Source organism: Patella vulgata, chromosome 4 (assembly GCF_932274485.2).
Source record: "Patella vulgata chromosome 4, xgPatVulg1.2, whole genome shotgun sequence".
Lineage (NCBI taxonomy): Eukaryota > Metazoa > Mollusca > Gastropoda > Patellidae > Patella > Patella vulgata.
The window spans coordinates 16,647,822-16,668,888 of NC_065882.2; the positions used below are offsets into that span (position 1 = coordinate 16,647,822).

The 21,067-nt window shown below is 33.9% G+C and overlaps 3 protein-coding genes across 4 annotated transcripts; 2 read left to right on the plus strand and 1 right to left on the minus strand.

The window, feature by feature from the left end:
* The first annotated feature begins 3,058 nt into the window (after nt 1-3,058).
* LOC126818678 (dynein light chain Tctex-type 5-B) lies at nt 3,059-6,607 on the plus strand. Its single transcript, XM_050546225.2, has 4 exons — nt 3,059-3,222; nt 4,148-4,247; nt 5,355-5,445; nt 6,268-6,607. Exons 1-4 carry the CDS (start codon nt 3,088-3,090, stop codon nt 6,431-6,433), a joined length of 492 nt encoding a protein of 163 aa, XP_050402182.1. The 5' UTR covers nt 3,059-3,087; the 3' UTR covers nt 6,434-6,607.
* A 1-nt stretch (nt 6,608) lies between these two features.
* LOC126818677 (uncharacterized) lies at nt 6,609-11,465 on the minus strand. Its single transcript, XM_050546223.2, has 5 exons — nt 11,032-11,465; nt 9,972-10,059; nt 9,509-9,641; nt 8,959-9,038; nt 6,609-8,068 (listed from the first exon to the last, which is right to left on the minus strand). Exons 1-5 carry the CDS (start codon nt 11,256-11,258, stop codon nt 7,946-7,948), a joined length of 651 nt encoding a protein of 216 aa, XP_050402180.1. The 5' UTR covers nt 11,259-11,465; the 3' UTR covers nt 6,609-7,945.
* A 95-nt stretch (nt 11,466-11,560) lies between these two features.
* LOC126818625 (N(6)-adenine-specific methyltransferase METTL4) lies at nt 11,561-20,588 on the plus strand. Of its 2 annotated transcripts, none has more exons than XM_050546142.2 (9): nt 11,561-11,922; nt 12,609-12,656; nt 13,356-13,569; nt 14,170-14,319; nt 15,240-15,309; nt 16,025-16,199; nt 17,177-17,354; nt 19,208-19,299; nt 20,287-20,588. In XM_050546142.2, the coding sequence occupies exons 1-9, from the start codon at nt 11,590-11,592 to the stop codon at nt 20,326-20,328; spliced, it is 1,302 nt and encodes a 433-aa protein (XP_050402099.2). In that variant the 5' UTR covers nt 11,561-11,589; the 3' UTR covers nt 20,329-20,588. The 2 variants fall into 2 exon arrangements, with proteins under 2 accessions (XP_050402099.2, XP_050402100.2); XM_050546143.2 differs by having other exon boundaries at nt 13,356-13,407.
* Nucleotides 20,589-21,067: the final 479 nt, after the last annotated feature.

Genomic DNA, 21,067 nt, shown 5'->3' on the forward strand with positions numbered 1-21,067 from the left:
CAAAACAGAAGTTTACTATGTTTAGTTCGGCTAGCAATATGAACCTAGTCGCCGCTTACGTTCACTTCCCTCTTATCGTCCTGTGGACAGTTTGTGTCTTACCGCAATCAACCGTTTATGACCGCAACCCGGCCACAGGTTCCCCTATAGACGACTCGAAATTTGTTCGTTGTTGATTAAAGGGCCTTTGGTGCTTGAGGGATCTTCGCCGACCGATAAAACCATAATATTCAATTTAACCTGATTTTACAATATAGTCAGATTTGTGTTGCTCAAATAAGACCGTATGCTACTTAGAAACGTTTTTCTCGATCTAATTACCAATTTACGAAGACTCGAGCAACATGCCTTACACTTTAAAAAGTCAGGGTTTGATTTTCGATAGGTGAGCCTAGGTTGTTTGAAATATGATATTATCCAATATTACATTTATTTTCCTTGGTTAAGAATTGTAACTCATCTTTAAAATACTGAGATCTTTTTGGGTTGGATTAAGAATGGAAGTGTTGATTTAATTAAGTGTTAACTTTTTTTCTTTTTTTTATCTATATTTTAAAATACCATTTACATTCTTAGATTAAGGAATAATGAGATAATGATAATTTATTTTGATATTTTTGAGAATATTCTTAAATAAGAAATTTTAGGACCGTAGATTAATGTTTAGATAAGATGCTATGACCCATTTTGCTTTCGACTGTCGGCAGTATAAGAAACGAAAAGTTACTTTCATCGTATCCCCACCCCGCCACAACCGCCTGATTAACTTGGTTCACCAATTAAATCGTCTTAAATTTAACAGACTTTACTCGTCTATTATACCTAGTTCCCGTCTGGTAGCGTCTCTGGGGCTGACAAGGAAGGTATTGCCTGGTGATTTGGAATCGGAAAGGACGAAAAACAAGTGCTAAAAGAAACAGCTTTCTTTCAAAATTATATTGCTTAATATCCTAAAAACATGCCAGAATAATGGTTAACTACAGAGTATATTATCATGCACAATCATAAATACTTTTATATTTAGTCCAATGGCTCGGTCAGAAATTTTCATTTGATGTGCTAGCGTGGTTTGCTTTAAATCCCAAATATGCCAAAATAATGGTAAATTACAGAGTATATTATCATATACAATCAAACAAACATTTATATTTAGTCGGTGAGCAAGGTTTTTCCTGGATTTGCCAGCGTGGTTTCCCTTTGTCAGTGGTGTAGGTCGTAAGGCATGGCAAAGAAAGGTGTCTAGTCGTTCGGATGGTACGAAGATCTGAGGTCCGGTGTACACGTAAATGAACCCACAGTTGGAAATCGAAAGAAGACTTGAAGAGTAGGTCGTAGCGCCGGTGTTCGGGCAAGATATCCCTCATACACAGCACATGGCATATGTTGTCTTCATAATATTCCAGTTGGTGCAGACAAGTTGGACGTTAAACCCCGTTTTATTTCATATATTTAGTCCAAATATTCAAATCAGTCAATTCCAACTCTATAAATTGTCTTTTTAAGTTTACATGATGTGTTTCTATTGATTCCATACCGCCATCTTTATCTCTCTCCTAAACAAATTTTGCAATTCTAGTAATTGTGTTGTCTTTTTCATACAAGTCTATTACAAGTCATCTCGTTCTTCAAGAAATTCTTTTTGCGCTCAGGTGTGCTTAATTACACTATAACAGAAGTCTTTACATTAAAATAGTGCATAGTTTGAATTACCGGTATGAAATATACTATATAGGTGAACGGTGTAGCTCGTAGTGCCTTTAATCGAGAACAGGAAAGACAACAAAATACGTACAAGTTACAATTACAAACCTGGATTTAAAAATATACAACATTCTTCTCGATAGACCCCGGAAAAGGAACAATAAATGTTTAACATGGATTTTTGAAATGTTTAGCTGTTTTAGAACCATAAAATGACTAGAATGGAAAGTTCTATTAAGACTAAATAATCAAATACGCGGTAATTAGTTATTTTGGAATCCTATATAATCTGGCCTACTCACGTTGTATTTACATAGAACTTAGGTTGTGATATCTGTCTACTAACTCAAGCAATAATTTATTAACTATAGCATAGAGAAAAGAAGGGTGGAATCAATATTGGTTCTATATTTACCTGCTGGAGATTGCATGCTTTAATTAAAGACCTAATGATTTAATCATGTAGTAGCATCTGCCACTATCTAACCGACATGAAACCAAGGAACATTAGCACCATTACCAAAATCAACAAAACTGACATTACAGTTCGTAAAGACGCGCGGTCCGCGGGATATGTTTCGGATTATAATTAATAAGGAACATTAGAATAGTGCTAATTACAGATGATTACTATATCGGTCCAGCTGAAGATAACTACGCTTCTGGTCATATTCTAGTATCTGTTGCCATAGTTATCTGGGAATTATAAGTTATCTCTGTGATAAGACGTGTTGATAAATCGTGTAACTATACAATATACCTGGATTTTTATAGTGATAACATAGTTATTGTTAGCTTGTCTTAACAAAACATCATCAAAATGTTTCGATCGTAAGTAATGTTATTATATTGTAACGCATGATCTCAAATTATCACATCATTAATTAAATTCAATACCTCCAGGCTGTGGGGTGGGGCGTATAGTTGATTTCATCCATGGTTTTCTGAAGAATTATTACGCTTAATATTGTGAAGCGATTTCAATGCGAATTCCTTTGCCCTCACCAAATCACTTTAAAAATGAACCCAAAGGAAATCAGCCGTGCTTGAATAATGACGATCGCGATCATATCGTTGTAAAATAGCATCTTTTTATTTAGCTTTATTATATAATTGGTATTATACGGATAAAGCCAATTCAAAGAATAAATGAATGAAATGGGGTTTAGCGTCCTACTTCCCTGCACCAACGGGGCTAATGAAGACGAGTAAAGCCAATTCAAATGCACTTGTTGGTTATAATAAAGAGTCCGAACCCCTAAAAATTGACAATGGACAATGTTTTTGTCTCCTTTCTTTTTTTCGGAATTTGTCGAAATGCGATTATTTTAATATTTTTGTTTCTATTACAGTCCGTTTGACTGGATTGACCATCCATATCAGCCAATGACTGACAATTTTCTCGGAGCCAAAGGCTCCAGTGTGTTTGATCTAACAGCGAGAAAGGCAGCACCATGTGGATCCAGTACCATGTCATTCGCTTATGAACCTCATCAAGAGGATCACAGACAACCTAAGAGGGTAAGTTTCATTAATGTAAGAAAGGAAACATCTCACATTTGTAGACGTAAATGGTTATTTCTATCGGCTCGATCACTCTATTTCAGAAGAGATGTCGTGGTCCGATAACGAGACTTCAGAGGAGATGTCGTGGTCCGATAACGAGACTTAAGAGGAGATGTCGGCATGGTCCGATAACCACGTCCCAGGGTATTATTTGAGCGGGTGGGGGGCGGGGAATGGCTGAATGGTTAGCACATGCGCGCTGTATCTTACGGTCTGTCATTGAGTCATCTGGCGTGGTTTTGATTCCCCGGTTGTACGTGACAAGAACTGGGATCGCCTGTCCAAACTCGTGGGTTGTCTCCGGGTCCTCCGGTTTCCCCCAACTGCTAAAGACCCCTAAGCGCAAGCGAATTATTGAAATAAAATTTAACCATGTGTTAGTCCCGAAATGACCTAATTTGTGTCGAGTGAACGTTAAACCACTAGAAGTAGCATCAGTTGCCAAGCCATGACTGTTTTTCTTTCAAGGTATGGTTGGGCGTCCTAAGCGAGAGCTAATCGTCTCTCTGTAGAGCAGTCGGAACAACGTTGACCAGAGAAAACTTCCCTCGCAACACGCTGCATCGCTCATGAACGCCTTCGTTAATATCCCGGTTGGTGCTGAAAAGCAAGATGTTAAACTCTATTTCAATTCATTCAGACCATTTAGTATAGACAACACAATTCTGTGGAGAACAAATATTGTTTATTGTTGAGCGATGATTCGACTACGATTCTCTAGAAAGACTGGAGAATTCTAGTCCTAGTTAAAATGTCGTTCAGTAATAGACACTTACTGTGTTCCACAGAATTGTGTCGTAATGTATTTCCAGCTCAATTACTAAATGCTATTGAAACAATTATATAATGCAAGCAATTTTATGAACTGATTTAATTACAGGTGTATTATGAGAATACGTTTCGAATGGAACCACCTGAAAAATTTCGACCAGATAAAGTTTTACCAATAATTGAAAGAGTATTAACAAAACATTTGGAAGGTAAAAAGTTGCGTTTGGTTTAATTTTAGTCCAATCCAAATATTTTCGTGATAAAGATTAAAGGCGGTTGAAGAAGCCCTAGTATTTACGATCCTTCTAAAAATAATCTTCAGGTGTCCGAGTTGGGTGTTTTTCTTCATAGGACTCTAGTGAAACCGTGTTACCCACGTAACAATTTCGTTCCCATTTTAAATATAAACCCTACTTTATAACAGCTAAGAACTGCTTTATCATTTTGCTTTACTTTTATTATCATTGCCATACACTACTACAAAAAATGCTTTTCAACAAACCCAGCTGTTTATCATTATACAAAATCTTCTTTTTTACATCTATGAGTGTTGATATTGTGTTTAAAATTTACTGGGATGGTCGGCTAGTCCAAACTAGGAACCCTATCGAGATTCATATTCACACAACAATTTTCTGCAAACTTACATTGCCTCTGTCACCGAAACCTTGTAACACCTTGAAGGTCATAGTTTTTGAGATTTGTTTTCAGTTAGTAGTATTGACCCAGTGGCCCTATGCAACAACCCCTGCCAAAGTACCCAGTCTGATTAAAATACAGATCTATATTTCGTTTCGTTGTTTTATTCTTTTGATGGCCTACACTACATGAAGATCTGACCAGTTGTACTGGGAGGTCGCGTCAAGGGCCATACGAGCGGCTTTTGACCTTATGACGTTAGACATTGATTAATCAATCAGCGTTGCCGTTTCTGAGGGTTTACCCACAGTTCCGTGCAGAGCACGCCAAGAACTCGCCGTAACAGAACGTTTCATTGGCTAATTCCTCACATTAACTAGAACGCATGTTATATAACAACTCTTCCAGATTATAGTGTTGTGAAGACAAGTAAAACGAAATTTTGAACTATAAAAAACGAAACGATCTGTATTTCAATCAGATTGCCAAAATACCCATCCATTTTATTTGTATTAATTGCCCCTGACCCTGAAAATGGTCCTGATGTGTGAGTTATTCGTTATCAGATAAAGCTATGTTTGTAATTAGATACTCAAAAGGTACCCAGACAAATCCGGTATCGCGTTAAATCGTGACACCGGTATCTTGTTTGTTAATCCAAGTTTTGTTTCTTTCAGGTGTTAAATACAGCTCGGGTGAATGTTCCAGCATATCAAAAACTATAGCTGATGAAATTAAAAGCGCTGTGAAGGATCTGAACTTCGAAAGGTTTGTTTTGTTTCTTTTTGTATTTACCAGTAGATAACCCCACATGCAATGACCAATAATGTGAAATAATCAAGAGTGTCTTGCGTCAACTTTCAAAGATTTAGTAACGTCTATCGAAATACTAGATTTGTCTGCGAGTCTGACAGATCGTGGGTGCAAGATGTGAACACTGTTTAGAGCTGATTACTAGTTTACATTCAACACCCAGTCAGTTTACATTCAACACGCAGTCAGTTTACATTCAACACGCAGTCAGTTTACATTCAACACGCATGATGTTATGTCAACCATGAACGATCCTATTGTTCTGCACAAACTAATATTGAAGACGAGCACACGACATTCAGTGTTCTGTACGGGAGACATTTTAGTCAAACAGCGCCGTTTTCGTCTACATGTTTCTGTCTACATGTTTTCGTGCCAGCCAGGCCCTCTGTTCTCAACAATGGACAATTGAGGAGAAACCTGGCTGGAAATTCCGATGACCTTTCCCGGTCATCACCCGGATCGAACCCGGTTGGTGAGCCATAGTTAGCCGGTTAATGCTAAATGATAAGGCCAGCTCAGTTTTTCGTCATAGCTTACCCTAACCTACAATCTCGCCAACAATCACGTGTCCTAACCTTATTTACATCTCAGCGATCCTGACAAAAATTGAGCTGGCCTTAACAAATAGATTTAGCCACAGTTAGCCACCTTAATAATAGAAATGCAACGGCTAAAAATCCGCATAGAATTGTGGCTTGTTAGAAATCGCACGGTTGCCAAAATATATTCGATAACGAACTGTGTGAACTATATAATATATTTTTTTTATTTCAGATATAAAATTATATCTCAAGTAACTATCGGTGAGAAAAAAGACCAAGGGGTCCGAGTTGGAAGTCGTTTTCTATGGGATGCCGATCGGGACAATTATGCATCTTTTTCTTTTGAAAATCGTTCAATCTTTGCAACTGGCATTGTTTTTGCCGTTTACTATGAATAGGTCATAGTCCTTTATAAATAAGTTTCAAGTATGGTGTATATTTAAGAATAAGAAGCAATATACTGAATAAATAAATCTAATTTAAGGATAATTTTATTACAAATATACTGAAATCTTAACAAGTACAATATTTGATTAATATCACAGATACTTTATTATTACACATAATACCCAATCAAAATCACCATAAACTATATCATAATATGAAATAAATATCATTTAAAAGTCAAATATTAAACTTATCAAAATTTAATAGTTGTATTATAATTGTAATATAGGCCAATTATACTCATGTTATAATATCTTATAGTTATTAATGTATGTTATATTTTATTAAAACATTAAATTGAAAGTCTCGTGTTGATTTCCATTCAAGATAGAACTGATCCTCTACTATTGGTTACATTTGACAGTAGTTTTACTGCAATTATTCAGTTTCTGACTTCAGTCAGTTAAGACTACACTTTTCTGATGGCTCTAGCTTAATAACCAGGTGCTTGCTGAGAAAGTTGTTCAGAATTTTCCATCCTGGTTTTCCCCTTGTCTGTGATCCCGATGAAGGGTCTGGTAAGGAGAAGTGTCTAGTTGTTTGTATAGGAAGAAGTACCGCAGTCCAGTGTTAGCACTTTAAAGATCCCCTGACAGTTGGAAATCAAGATAAGAGTAATTTCTCACATAGTACACTGCAGAATAGTAAGACTTCAAACCCCATTTCATTTCATAAGGCTGGGGTAAAATGACTGCATACAGGTTAAATGGAAACCAGACTTAAAACACCTATCAAATTGGATCAATTATTTCGATGGATCTCCTTTCAATCGATTGAATCCAGTACAGGAGATAACCTGCTATTGATATTTGGTATTAATTTATTTTTTAAATACATGCTAAATAATCAATTTGAGTACATTTTCACCTGGATTAAGCTGTGAAACTTTAAGAGATGGACATCCTTTCAATTGATCGAATCCAAAACAAGAGATAACCTGCCGTTGATATTTGGTATTAATTTCCTTTTAAATAAATGCAATCAGTTTGAGTACATTTTCACCTGGATGAAGCTGTGAAACATTAGATATGGTCTGAAAAATGCAAATGACAATCAGCAGGTTTATAATTAACTGCAAATCTTGAGTCCCATTCGATCCTGGTGTTGGCCAAGAAGTTCATTATGATTTTTGGGCGTGGTTCCCCCCTTGTCCGGGGTGCAGAGCGGAGAGCCTGGCAGGAGACAATGTATAGTCATTTGCATGGGACGGAAAACCGATGTCCCATGTACACATTGGCGTACACGTAAAAGAAACATTTACAGTTGAAATTTGAAATAAAAGTAGATCATAGTGCTGCGGTCCAGGCAAATTTTCTCTGATAGCACACTGCATGGTGCATGCCCATCTTCATTAGCCCAGTTGATGCTGAACAGTAGTTCGTTAAACCTCATTTCATTTTTAATAATTAACTATTTGAATAATGAGATTATTTCTTATTTTTTTTATAACCTATGACTGTCTGTCATCCTTTTACTTTTAGTCTTTTTATTTCCTCTGTAATATTTAGTCTGGCTTTATTCTCATATAAATCTCGAAAACTATTTGCGTTAAATATGTGTGGTCTCTTCAAGAAATTCTCCAGAACCTGGAATAAAATTATACACAATATTAGATTGAAAACATACATCTGAAGCAAATAGGAAGTGCTGGATTTTGGCAGAAGAAAAACATGCAACAGCTTAGAACTTCTGATTTAGATTTTAAAATTGTATGTGGCTTTTAATAATTCTCTTTAGGTTTTAAAATGGCTCCTGTATTCAATTTTTATGTGTAGTTTTGAGACACAACTTTGAAAGACAACTTTTTAAAACAGGGTCCCAAGCTTAGGGCCTCATCAAGTCTATATTAGCATTGCAGATAGCCCAATACATCTAGCTACAGATTTGTTTTTATAAGAAATTATGGCAAATTTTTATATCCGTAACATCCATTGTGTTCCCTGTGATCCTACTGCGCATGTAGCAGAGACAAAATGGTGGATTTATATACACATATGTTAAACCTGTAACTGCAATAAACCATTACAAGCCCATGTTGTATCTTTCTGTGCAGCTCTAAATTTCATTCATTTTATTTATACTTCTAAAAACCTGTGCAAGCAAGTGAATTATAAAATGAAATGAAATGAAATGGGGTTTAACCTCCTACTGTTCTGCTCCGACTTGGCTAATGAAGATGGGCATATGCCATACAGTGTGCTATGAGGGAAAATGTGCTAGGGCAGCAGCACTATGGTCTACTCTTATACAGAATTCCAACAGCCAATGGATCTTTTACGTGCATGCCAATGTGTACACAAGACCTTGTTTTTTTGTCCCATCCAAACGACTATACAGCTGTCCTTGTCAGACCCTCCGTCCTGCACTACTGACAGGGGAAAAGAATATACTATGTTGGTGCTGAAATGAAATGGTTAGTGTCTAATGGAAGTTAAATGCCATTTTTTTCCTCTTTCTACCAGATATGTATACTTACAGCGATTCTCTTCGTATTAAATACGTCATCACTGTGATGTTTATATTCTATTCGTATATTATCAGCATATTCCCTGTAATCTGTAAAACATACAATAAATTTATAAAAGTATATAACAGCAGCAGGAATGATTTGTGGATATCTGGAACTAAGTCGGACAACCAAACCAAAATAAAATATTAATGACCATACATAATGAATCCACTGTACTGATTACTATCAAATTGAAAATATTATTTTCACCAAGAAATTAAAATCTTTCATTTCATAAAATACCATATAAATTCCACAGAGCCACCTACATGTATATTCCGGTAACATGGCATTCTCATCGACTGGAATACCACTATAGGTTTTCCTACCACAGTCGGGTCATACAACCTGATCTGAATAGATATTGTATGTCGGATCTATATGTGCAATTTACAGTTGGTCAAATCAAACCTGCAAAATATTTTTTACCCATGCATCAGAGAGACTCTTTAAGGTTTGAATCCATTTCTTAATCGAAAACTAACCTATTTTAATAAATTTAGAAAATCATAATCACCCTTTTCATCACTTCCTAGAATAGCCATATCAAAATCTAGAAAATAGTTCAAGTCATCATTCTGGTCATTAACACCTGTTAAATGTGTTATAGTTGTTTGTATCAAATAAATCACATTTGTTTTAACTTCCATCTGAAAAATGTGCAAACAAAATTAGACAAAATATACCAGAAATATAAGAAGTCATATAGTCTATGCCTGTTGCTCAATCCCTTCCAATTTCTTAATAAAATATTGTCTAAATAAAAGATAAATAAGAATTCATATAAGAATTTATACAAGAAAAAATTAATCTATCAATGATGACTGACTTGTTTGGATATCAATCTGGGAACATCAAAAAATATTTGCCGATCATGGGATCCAAAAAACAGTATTTGTTAATAGCAAAATTTTCAAAAATAATAATTTTTTTTCTGCTTATGTTAACTGTGCAAAGTTTTCTTACATAAAAACACTTACCATGTCTGGACAACTGTCTCTTATGAAATCTTCAAATAATTGTATACTTTTTTCTTCATTATCGTTGGCTGTAGGATCATATACTATGCTAAAATAAATAATTATTCACACTTAAAGGGGCAATATGGGAGATTAGATAAAGAGTTGACAGTTCTCACTATAAGAGTTAAAAAGTAGATAACGTAAATAGAATATGCTGAAAATTTTAGTCAAATGGCTCCACTCTGAACCAAGATATTAGCTTTTGTATTTTAGACTAGCCTTGATCATCATTACTAAAGTCGGTACGATAAAAAACTAAAAGTCTTGATTATCCATTTTTATGTTTAATTATTTTTTAAAAAATGTATTCCAGCTAAATATCGCAGGCTAGCGATGGCATCAAGAGTTGATTATGGTCTGGATAAGTTAATCAATGTCTAATTAATAATTTAGATAACATTTCAGCCCAAAAGAAAGACCTGCAATAGCGAGATTAAGATTTTGCTCTTGCATTATGCATTATGCATGTTTCATCTTCATAAATGGTTACTAACTTTGTATTCATCTTAAAGTAGCTAAGTCTCTAACTCAATATCATCCAAAGTCATGCACGTTGAAAATGTGAATTATTTGTCAATTCAAATCAACATTGATGTTGTGATCTTACCAGGAAAAGACGCTTCTGATACCCAATATTTAAGACAAAATAAACATTTTACCATTGGTACACGAATCGTGTACCATAGTGCGTTTTAGCGTCATTTGCAACAAGTGACCAGAAAGAACGAGGCTAGACATATTCAACTGGAGAACCTGTCCAATAGACTGGAATAACCAGATGCTAGAAATTGCTATAGGGTTGAGACACAGGCCGTATTTCGCTGGACGGAAACAATTGAATGTAAATCAGTTTATATACAATCAGATTACATTATTAATATATATGTGTTGCCACCCATTTGGGTCAATTCCTGTCCCAAATATTAGCGATTTAGCTCCTTTAACTATGTTCGCTAGGGTCTACCTTTTTTAATGACATGTGTGTGAAAACTTAATTTGCTTATATGGGCATACTTACTCATGGAAATATATAGCAAGTAACACATCCTCTGGTTTACTAAGTGACGGTTTCCATTTATCATAATAAGAAAACATATCTTCCAAATGTTGTAATGTGTGATATTTTCGCTGGCGTTCACCATATCTTTCCTGAATTATAGTAAACCATTTCTGTGACACCCCCATGTCAATATGTAACCGATGACATAATTCCAAAAATCTTGATTTTGCAGCTATTTGGGACATGACACACACAACAGAAACGTTGGTAATGGTTTTGTTTGTCTTCTTTCAGTTTATCAACAAGAAAATGACACACCCATTTTTTGCCAACGATTGGGCTAGTAGTGTCGTAAATTAATTATAATTTCCCTTGAGAGATTTATCATGCATTTATATATCATTGTATTAATGATTAAAATATAATATTAAAACGACATCTTATTACACTAATAACCGCTATTGATAAATATATAGTCGTAAACCGATCAGTTCAATTTTCTGGTGTAAGGGACGCAACTCTGTTTATAATTTTTCAATGAAAATTTGTAGTGTAGATGAATATTTCAATTTTGAAATGTCTGTGTTATGCTATAATGATAATGGGTGGGTTATTGATCATCAAGAAATTGTCAGACAATGGTATAAGAATTGTAAAATTACAAAATCTAGTCTCCCTTCATCTTCATCACTGACATCAGATACAAATTCATTAAAAGCCAAACTCAACACAGATAATATGTCAAAAGCAGAGAATAGAGAGATGTCAAATTGTGAAAGATTAACAACAGCCTTACAGTTGAAAAATGATTTATTTGCGATTAAGAGTCCATATATGATGGACAGTCAATTTATAAAACTTCAGAAGACCTTAGAAACAGATTATATTCCATCAACGACAAGTAGAAAGGTTCTTAATCTGGCATTGTTGGCTGATCTGAATACTTTTTTAGGCAGCCCTTTTTTCACAAAGATGATATCAGAAATGGAAAATCTCTTTGAATAAACAAGTATTCTATTGATGTGATATTTCTATGGGCACTAACCCTAACCCATAATCCTTTAGATTTGAAAGGGGTTAAAAAAGAAAGGATAAAAGAGAAGAAAAACAGAAATGAAAAGATGAATGAAAAAAGTAGTCAGATCAAGCAACAGCGCCCTTAATCTTATATTTAAACTGCATTTTACCCAGTAAGCACTGGCTTACAAAATCAGTCGCACATTGATAGTTATAATTCAGTTCACTTTTATGGTGCTGAAACAAACTTCACTAAAAGTGTGACATGGAGGGTCAAGAGATAAAAGACCCTCTCAGCAGACCTCTGAGCACTGATCCAGATCTTGTGCATTGCCATTTCCTTGAAGTAGCAAGTTTTTCTTTTTAATATCAACAAGTAGGCCTACACAACTACGTGTGATTCAGGCAGCGGATCATCATAGGCTACTAGTCTTTGTTTCTAAACTATTAATGCCTTTGAAACCTATGTCATAAAGTAATCAGCCTGTTCCTGAATTATGTTTCTGTACGCCTATCTTATTTTTATATTGGAATTTCTTTTTAATGATATTGAAATTGTTATTCTTCTATTTTTACAGAGAAAAAAGAAAGTAGATAAAATTGATGAAGATTGTTCTGACTATACAGTAGGTAAATATTTAGAATATTTATATACGTATAGCTAGCGGAGAGAATAAATTCTACATCCCTGAGTCATACGTCTGAGACTAAACTAAAGTACAAAAATTCTGTGAGGATATTGTATTATCAACCCCAAATACAGTAATCCATTTGAAGGGATAATTAATGTCTTATATTTCATTCAGCCTTATTGTCGGTGATGAAACCAGACAATGAGCATCCTCACTACTGTTTAAGAAGGGTAAACAGCCCATGTCACTGCGCTTCACGATTCTACGATCTTTATTTGGATCCTTTACATTTGTGAAAGTTGAAATATCAGTCACAGAAATAGTTCAATTCCCTTCTTATTTACAGAAATATGATGAATTGAAAATGTGTTAAAATTCAGCATCCTCTGCAGATGATAGATGATATAAACAAACTCGCACAACCCATCATCCATGTGATGGATAGGCTCCTTTTTAATCCTATATTTTGGTTTTGATTTCTTAATCAAATGTTAGATGATCAATTTGAATATATTTTACAGTAGACTAAGTGGTAAAAAATAGAATTTTTAAATAAAATGCAAATGACGATTAGAGGGTTTAAGAAAAGGATAAAGTAAAACAAAGAGAGATATACAGATACTCTCATACTATTACATCAGTTAAATCAAGTAAAATATAACGATAAACAATTAACGACTTTCTATTTCACAGGTAATTAAAAGATTGAGTGATGCTCATAAATCCCTAATCTCCTTAGCTCAAGGTAAAGGCTATTTATTAAATAAATATGAGAATATTGACAACAATAAATCTGCTAGACAGGCTAGTCAGATAGTTGGTCCTGGTGATAGTCTAATAGATATAGTAGAGACAAGTTCAACTGATGATAATATAAAACCACCTCTAGTTATAGAACATGCTCAAGGTAAAGTTAAAACATCTGATATCACTTCTCATATAGCTAACAATTTTTGTTTTCCATTGATACTCCCGGCGTCCAATTCACCCCAGTGTTATCTTCTGCTAAATATGTTTGTTTAACTACTGAAATCAACATACAAACTATCTCTTCATTATACAGTAGTATAGTGATGCTTGTGATACACAAGGCAGGGTATACATCTTTTTAGAATACCTGATATCACTGATCTTTATTATTTGAGATGCTCACAAAAAAGTTTTGGAGGTTTTATGTCTAGGTGTGTCAAAATTTTAAAATTTAATTTTTATTGCAATGAATTATTTTTATTGCAATAAATTATTTTCATTGCAATAAATTATATTTATTGCAATAAATTATATTTATTGCAATAAATTATATTTATTGCAATAAATTATATTTATTGCAATAAATTATATTTATTGCAATAAATTATTTTTATTGCAGTAAATTATTTTTATTTGCAGTAAATTATTTTTATTTGCAGTAAATATTTTTATTGCAGTAAATTATTTTTTCCCAAAAAATTTTGATTTTGTAACTATACCAAAGACTGGTAAAAATGTATATTTTGTATATTTATAGATGAAGTTACTATACAAATCAATCAACTGGTTCATTTTAATTGTATTTTACCAACTGTTACACAGATACTTGGTGAAAAATACTTACTTCCTGTAAACTGTCGTTTTCTGTTGTCAGATTGGAGCAAGCTTTTACAGACAGATATAACAAGTAAATTAAATTAAATATATTCAGTGCTGATAGGGACCTTATTTGGTACGAACTTATATATTTGTTTTAATACCTTTGAAATCAATTTATAGCCAAAGGTAATGTGTACTTTGCTTAAGGGTAATTAAAATTTGTGAATATAAGATCAGAGAATAATATGTGTCTGTTCAGATTGTTATGGGCTCACTCTACAAATTATCCATGAAATAAAAATGAAACAATAGTCATTATTTGAGGGATTTTAATAATGGAATATCAATGCAAAAGTGCTTCTTTTCCATTCAATATTTACAAAGAAATAATTAACTGAAAATTTCACAATGTTCGTTACTCTGTGCAGACGATATAATCAATTAAGTCAACCCAATCTGATTAAATACAGATCTTTAATTCGTTTGTCTTTTTTTATATATTCAATGGCCTCCACTGCATAAAAATCTGACTGGTTGTAGTGAGAGGTCGCGTCAGTGGTATTTGGAAAAACAAACTTTGCTTTGACTTATTTTCTATCACTGCGAATGTCTACCAACAGAACAAGGATTTGAACTTGGCTAATCTTTCACATCAACCAGAACGCTGGTTAATTAACAACTCTTCCAGATCCTTTGAACTGTAAAAAAAGTGTAAAAAATGAAACAAAGTAGGATCTGTTTTTTTAATCAGATTGAAGTCAGAACTATCTATAAATTTTTGATATATCTTTTAAACCAATTGAATCCTAGATGGAAGATTATCTACTGTTGATATTTTGGTTTTGTTTTGTTTAATAATCAATTTGTGTGTATTTTAGAACGATCAACATCTTGAACTGTGCACATCCACAAAGTGACGTTTAGAAACAGCCTTTACTATCATCTACTCCTAGTTGATTCTGTTAGCAATTTATAAGACATAATTTTTAACTCCTGTTTGTGTTTCAGATGGAAACCGTTTTGATTTAATTGTCATAGATCCTCCATGGAAAAATAAATCTGTAAAGCGAAAGAAAAGGTAGGTTATCTCCCTTTAGTGTTCACTTCATCATTTATTCGATCAACGATTTTACTTTTTTAAGGTCATCATAAATATTCAGAATATGATATGCTACATAGCCAAGTGTCAAGGAATATAGTTTGTTTAAGCCTACTAAAGGGAATGGAAGCTTTGTTGACCCTATTTCTTGAAGTTGTGAACATAGTCTATTGACCCAATTCTGGCCTTAACCCCCACTAAAAATGTCAGAGTAGAAAAATTTTGAAAGAAACCTATGCACTGATATTTATGAAATGAATCCCAGCATAAGCAGGGAAAAAATTTTGTTATTGGGTTCACAATTATAAAATTAGTATTGAATACCTACATTCCATTTCTGTTATGAAAATTACTACAATGTTTAATGTTCTAGAATAAAGGCAAATGTACACATTCAGGCTATACACAATAAAGTACATGTAGTCTTATCAAAGAGCATATTTGTTCCTAATGTAATTTCTGGCCGTTTGAAATTAGCAGTACTTTCTTTTCTACGACTGAAGGATAACAAACTTCCGTCCATGAACATCAAGATCAAGATGATATCTAACCTATGTATTTTGATTTTAATTAATATCTAAAAATGCTTTTTAATAAAGAGAATTTTATTTATAGAAAAAGAACTGACTAGGACTATATTACATCTTTCTGGTAGAGATTGTTGCTTTAATGAGTATCATTTATTTATTTCTAGTTATAATACTGTATGGGAAGATACATTATTAGATTTACCAATATATCAGTTGATAAATAATGGAGGTCTGGTTGTAATATGGGTAACAAATAAACCAAAACTACATTCTTTTATTAAAGAAACTTTATTACCGTCATGGAAGCTCAAATTCTGTGCTGAATGGCATTGGTTAAAAGTAAGTGGTATTACTTTAATACTTTCTCTAGTTTTGATTGGGTGGGGGTCGAGGAGGGAGAAGGCTCACTAACAAGGAGGTCGCTTGAATCAATCTCAGTGTTGGCTGAGAAAGTTCCTCAGAATGTTACAACCAGGTTACCGCCATGTCAGTGGGTGGAGGACAGATGACCGCGCAAGGAACAGTGTCTAGTCATTTGAATGATACGAAAACTGAGGTCTGATGAAGTGTAGGCTTGTCAAAATTAACCCTCATAGCACACTGCATTATAGGGGTAATTGGTCTAGTGGTTTAACACATACACGTGAAATCACAAGATCTGTCATTGAGTCAAGTGGCATGGTTTCGATTCCCCACTTGTACGTAACAAGGAGCAGGGTCGCCTGTCCAATCTCGTGGATTTTCTCCGATTCCTCCGGTTTCCTCCCACAGCTAAAGACCCCTACACACAAGCAAATTATTGAAATGAAATTGAACCATATGTTAGTCCCAAAATGACAGTTTGTGTCGAGTGGGCGTTAAACCTCATTTAGGTGTATCTCTCTCTCGCACATTGCATATATGCCCATTGTCATTAGTCTAATTGGTGCAGAAAAGTAGGACGTTAAATCCCATTTCATGTATTCCTTCTGGTTTGAATGATCATAGTTTATTGAAGAACCCTTAGCTGAAATTTAAAGTATAGTCTTCATTGATGCCGAAACACTGCTGTTGAGAAATAACATGTAAAGTAGAAAAAAATAAAATATTTCCAAATCAATATATACAGGACAAAGGACAATATTATTTTATTTACATTTTAGAATGTTTTTTACTCCAGGAGTAGAAAAGGCATAATTATTAATATTCTTGGCAATTACAGTACTTACTATGAAATCATCTACTGACATTAGAAGAATGAATGAACTAATTGTAAAAAGTAAAACTTTTCTCAAATGTGCTTTTCAATGAGTTATTTAATATGTGTGATATTTCAGGTTACTACAAGTGGTGAATTAATCTGTGATATAAATACAACTATGAAGAAACCGTATGAGACACTAATTATAGCACAATATATAAATAATAAAGATAACTGTCGGCCATCTTTACTTAATCAACAAGTCATCATCAGCATACCTTGTAGTTTACATTCAAAGAAACCACCACTTCTAGGTAGGTATACAGAATCTGTTGATATTTTTTTATATCAAAAAAGACGAGTAGAAAATTTTATTTATCACCCAACCCTTTCCACTTTTTTGTAATTCACCCATCAAGTAAAGCAATAGCTCTCAATAGAATATGAAATTTATCACACAAGCGATATCTAGTGTAGAATGTATTATTGGGTGATAAATACATTTATCAGGGCTCTCATATTTCCCAGTCTTGACTGGCAGTTAAACATACATTATGCAAGAGCAAAATCGGCCTATTGTAGGTCTTTCTTTAGGCCTGAAATGTTATAAAAACTATTAATTAGACATTAATTAACTTATCCAGACCATAATCAGCTCTCGATGTCAAGGCTTGCCTGCGATATTTGTTGGATTACAGTCCGATTTGCTGCAAAACTTTCCTTCGTGATTAACGATTAAATGGATAATCAAGACTATTAGTTTTGTCTTATCGTCTTCAGTAATGATGATCGAGGCTAAGCGGAACTTTCATCCGCTTGGTTCTCGGTTCATAGTGGATCAATTTGACTGAAATTTTCAGCAAGTTGCCTTTACATTATGTAGTTTTTAACTATTATAGTGAGAACTGCCAACTCGTTATCTAATCTCCAATAATGTATCTTTAAATTGATCGACAGGAGACCTTAATTACCTGTCAGTCAATTTATATGACATAAAAGTTGAATTTAACCTTAAAAACACATTAAATATTGTTAAATTTATAGTTGTTATGTGTAAAAACACTTTCAAATGTATAAAAATTTGGACAGCTGTTTCGGGTTTAAGAAAACAGATCAAAAATTGACCAGCTGTCAAAAGATAGCAGTCAAATAGACATATCCACTATTAAGCCTGGAAGGTCATGGAAATCAGAATCTGACATTCCCGAAAACTATTGCAGATTCTAGCAAGATATTCAAAAGTTCTGTACTGTTGACAATTTGCTAGACACAAATTTCTGCAAGTACTCGGTGAATAATGCTTTAATTAAAAATCTTATCTGAATTTAGGTTGCTTTCAGAAGAATCCAAGTAGATACCAAATTTAAAGAATTATCCACAAGTTATTTGTGTTTTTTCAGAATTCAAAATAATCATATTATTTCAAATTATTGTGAACTGATATTGATATTTATGCAACCAAATAAAGAGAAACGTCACCACAAGTATTATGCCGAGAAGTGGGTAAAGGGAAATAACTCTGCTAAAAGTCGCTAAACCTATGTTATCTCCCCTTAGACCACAATTGGTATATTTTTCTGTGTTTAATACAGTTTATTTTGTGACAAATATCAGCTGAATCTTTTCTTTCGTTTAATTTAGATATTAGAAAATAGTAAATAGATCTTATCAATATTCTTTTTCAAGGAGAAACAATTATTGTGGAAATAATCAGTGACATTGGTTTGTTTTAGCAACAATTTATGTGTTTTAAAATGCCTATCTTTGCTTATCCATATGTTATTAAACCTTGTAATTACATGTAATAAATTAGTTTTATTGTTCTGTTTCTTTATCTTGAAGCTTGGACCTCTACTTTATTATATCTCCTTTGCCTTTAACCCCTTAGCACATGAACTGCCTGAAACTACTCCCCTGAATTCTCCATATAACTCCTCAAACCATCTATGTCAGGTGATTAGCTGTATAAACTTTTTACAGACCTACTAGGTGGTTTGAGGCAGTCTAGGAAAGAGTAGTTTCAAAACTGAGTTATGAGATTCAATGTACGAAAGATCACTTTTCTCTAGGTTTTTTTTCAGTCAACTGAGGTAAGTTACATGTATCATGTGTTAAATGGTTAATCATTCCATCCGTTTTAATTTTACCAATGAATTGATCATTACAGAAATAATGAAGCCATTTCTTGTAGAAAATCCAAAGTGTTTAGAATTATTTGCAAGGAATTTACAACCACACTGGACTAGTTGGGGTAATGAGGTAAGCAGATTTGTCTTATTTGACCAGACAAGCAAGTTCACAACCTATTGTATGGATGAATTAATAGCCGACATTTTTAACTTTGTACCAGACGTGTAGTAAAAAATCAATAAAACGCTGAAAAAGATAAATCTGTGCCGGATAAAATGTCAGGTACCAGACAGGTTGTGCCTGAAAAATTCTGAATATTTGTCGGACAATGTTTACAATGGGTGCTTTATTTCCATGTTTGCACTCCTTAAAGCGCAAACTGTCCAGCCAGAAGTGACTATGTGTCACATAATCAGTTCTGCCATCAGCATTTTAGTGCTGGCCAAAACGGTTTATGGATTGGAGATATTCACTTCTGGTTCTGAGCCCTTGATCTAGTACAATCCTGGGCATTTGCTCCCAGAAATGTGACATGGGTTCATAATATAGGGCTCTCAATTCGGCCATGTCTTGTCTGAATGGCATTGATATTGACCAGCTGGAGAATTTGATCTTAAAACCCAATACATACATTTAAATTTATAGTTTCATGCATAAGATAGAGATAGATGTTTGGCTAATCGTAGATAAATTGATTGGCTGGCAAAATTCTTAAAAGGGCATTATGTAAAATTTAGATAAAGAGCTGGCTGTTTTCGCTGTCATATTTCAAAAATAGATAATGCAAAATGACTATATTGAAAATTTCATTCAAATTACTTTTTTTTGAGCAAAATTATCCATGGTTGTAGATTTGACAAGATGTGTGCTTTGATCGTAACCACTGTACTGATCATTTGAGTCTTAGCCTCACACCTCCATTTTTAAATTAACAGTTGAACCGTTCTAATCTACTTAAAACGGAACCATCCGATGGTATCAAGAGTTCTGCAGTTTTGTATTGTTTCTGAATATCCCCTACATTTTTGGAAGTGTATATTTATAGTGAGAACATTCAGCTCTTTATCTAATCTTACATAATGTTCCTTTAATTATTGTTTTTATTTTCTTTGGCAGGTTTTAAAACATCAGCATTTAGATTATTATGAAGCTACCTGAAACATCGCCATTAGAAGATCAAGATCTATATGGGATTGCAATCCACTGTGAGGAAAGATGCAAGAAAGTATGCCAATGTTTTCTGTTGCCAAAAATTGAGCATGTCTGTGTTTTATTATAACAGCCAATTAATTCATTCAGCATTTGTAATGTCAGTCAAAGACAGAAATAGTTGCCATATAAAAAAAATGATGCTATCATATTTCCCATGATGACAGATATTATGTTATTTCGCAAGCCATTAAATATTTCCTTTTTTTTTTGCATGCCTTGTTTTTGGTCTTTTAGCGGGGGTGTTGAGTTGTCAAGTGGTCTGTCTAACTTGTGCACTTTAGATCATAGTTAGAGGGGGTGTTGAGTTGTCAAGTGGTCTGTCTAACTTGTGCACTTTAGATCATAGTAAGTAAAATTAAGTGGCGTGGTTTCGATCTCAAGCGTGTATGTGACAAGGACTGAAGGAGTAGGTTTGCCAGCCCAACCTCGTTTGTTTTCTCAGAAGTTACGAATCAAGCAGTTATTATGTCACCTGCCTGATTTTAAATCCAATACATCTAACTATCAGTTGTAGTTGTAAAACCTATCGTGATTGAAACTGGTAATTTCCAGGTCCAGGAGACTCACCATCTTTGCACATTACGGGATGCTCCAATTGTTATGGTACCCTTGTGGATATAAAGTTTATAAAGGCACTTCGGAAGTGACATATGCCATTGACATGAATAAACTGATACAATTGTGT

Bases quoted from the DNA above. Each gene is read 5' to 3' on its own strand.
- LOC126818678 (XM_050546225.2), top strand. From the start codon at position 3,088: ATGACTGACAATTTTCTCGGAGCCAAAGGCTCCAGTGTGTTTGATCTA. The intron at 3,223-4,147 runs GTAAGTTTCATT...ATTTAATTACAG, and splicing joins ATCACAGACAACCTAAGAGG to GTGTATTATGAGAATACGTT. The intron at 5,446-6,267 runs GTTTGTTTTGTT...TTTTTATTTCAG, and splicing joins AAGGATCTGAACTTCGAAAG to ATATAAAATTATATCTCAAG.
- LOC126818677 (XM_050546223.2), bottom strand. From the start codon at position 11,258: ATGTCCCAAATAGCTGCAAAATCAAGATTTTTGGAATTATGTCATCGG. The intron at 9,642-9,971 runs GTAAGTGTTTTT...CACATTTTTCAG, and splicing joins GAGACAGTTGTCCAGACATG to ATGGAAGTTAAAACAAATGT. The intron at 8,069-8,958 runs GTAAGTATACAT...ATTTTATTCCAG, and splicing joins TTAATACGAAGAGAATCGCT to GTTCTGGAGAATTTCTTGAA.
- LOC126818625 (XM_050546142.2), top strand. From the start codon at position 11,590: ATGTCTGTGTTATGCTATAATGATAATGGGTGGGTTATTGATCATCAA. The intron at 15,310-16,024 runs GTAGGTTATCTC...ATTTATTTCTAG, and splicing joins TCTGTAAAGCGAAAGAAAAG to TTATAATACTGTATGGGAAG. The intron at 19,300-20,286 runs GTAAGCAGATTT...TTTCTTTGGCAG, and splicing joins GGACTAGTTGGGGTAATGAG to GTTTTAAAACATCAGCATTT.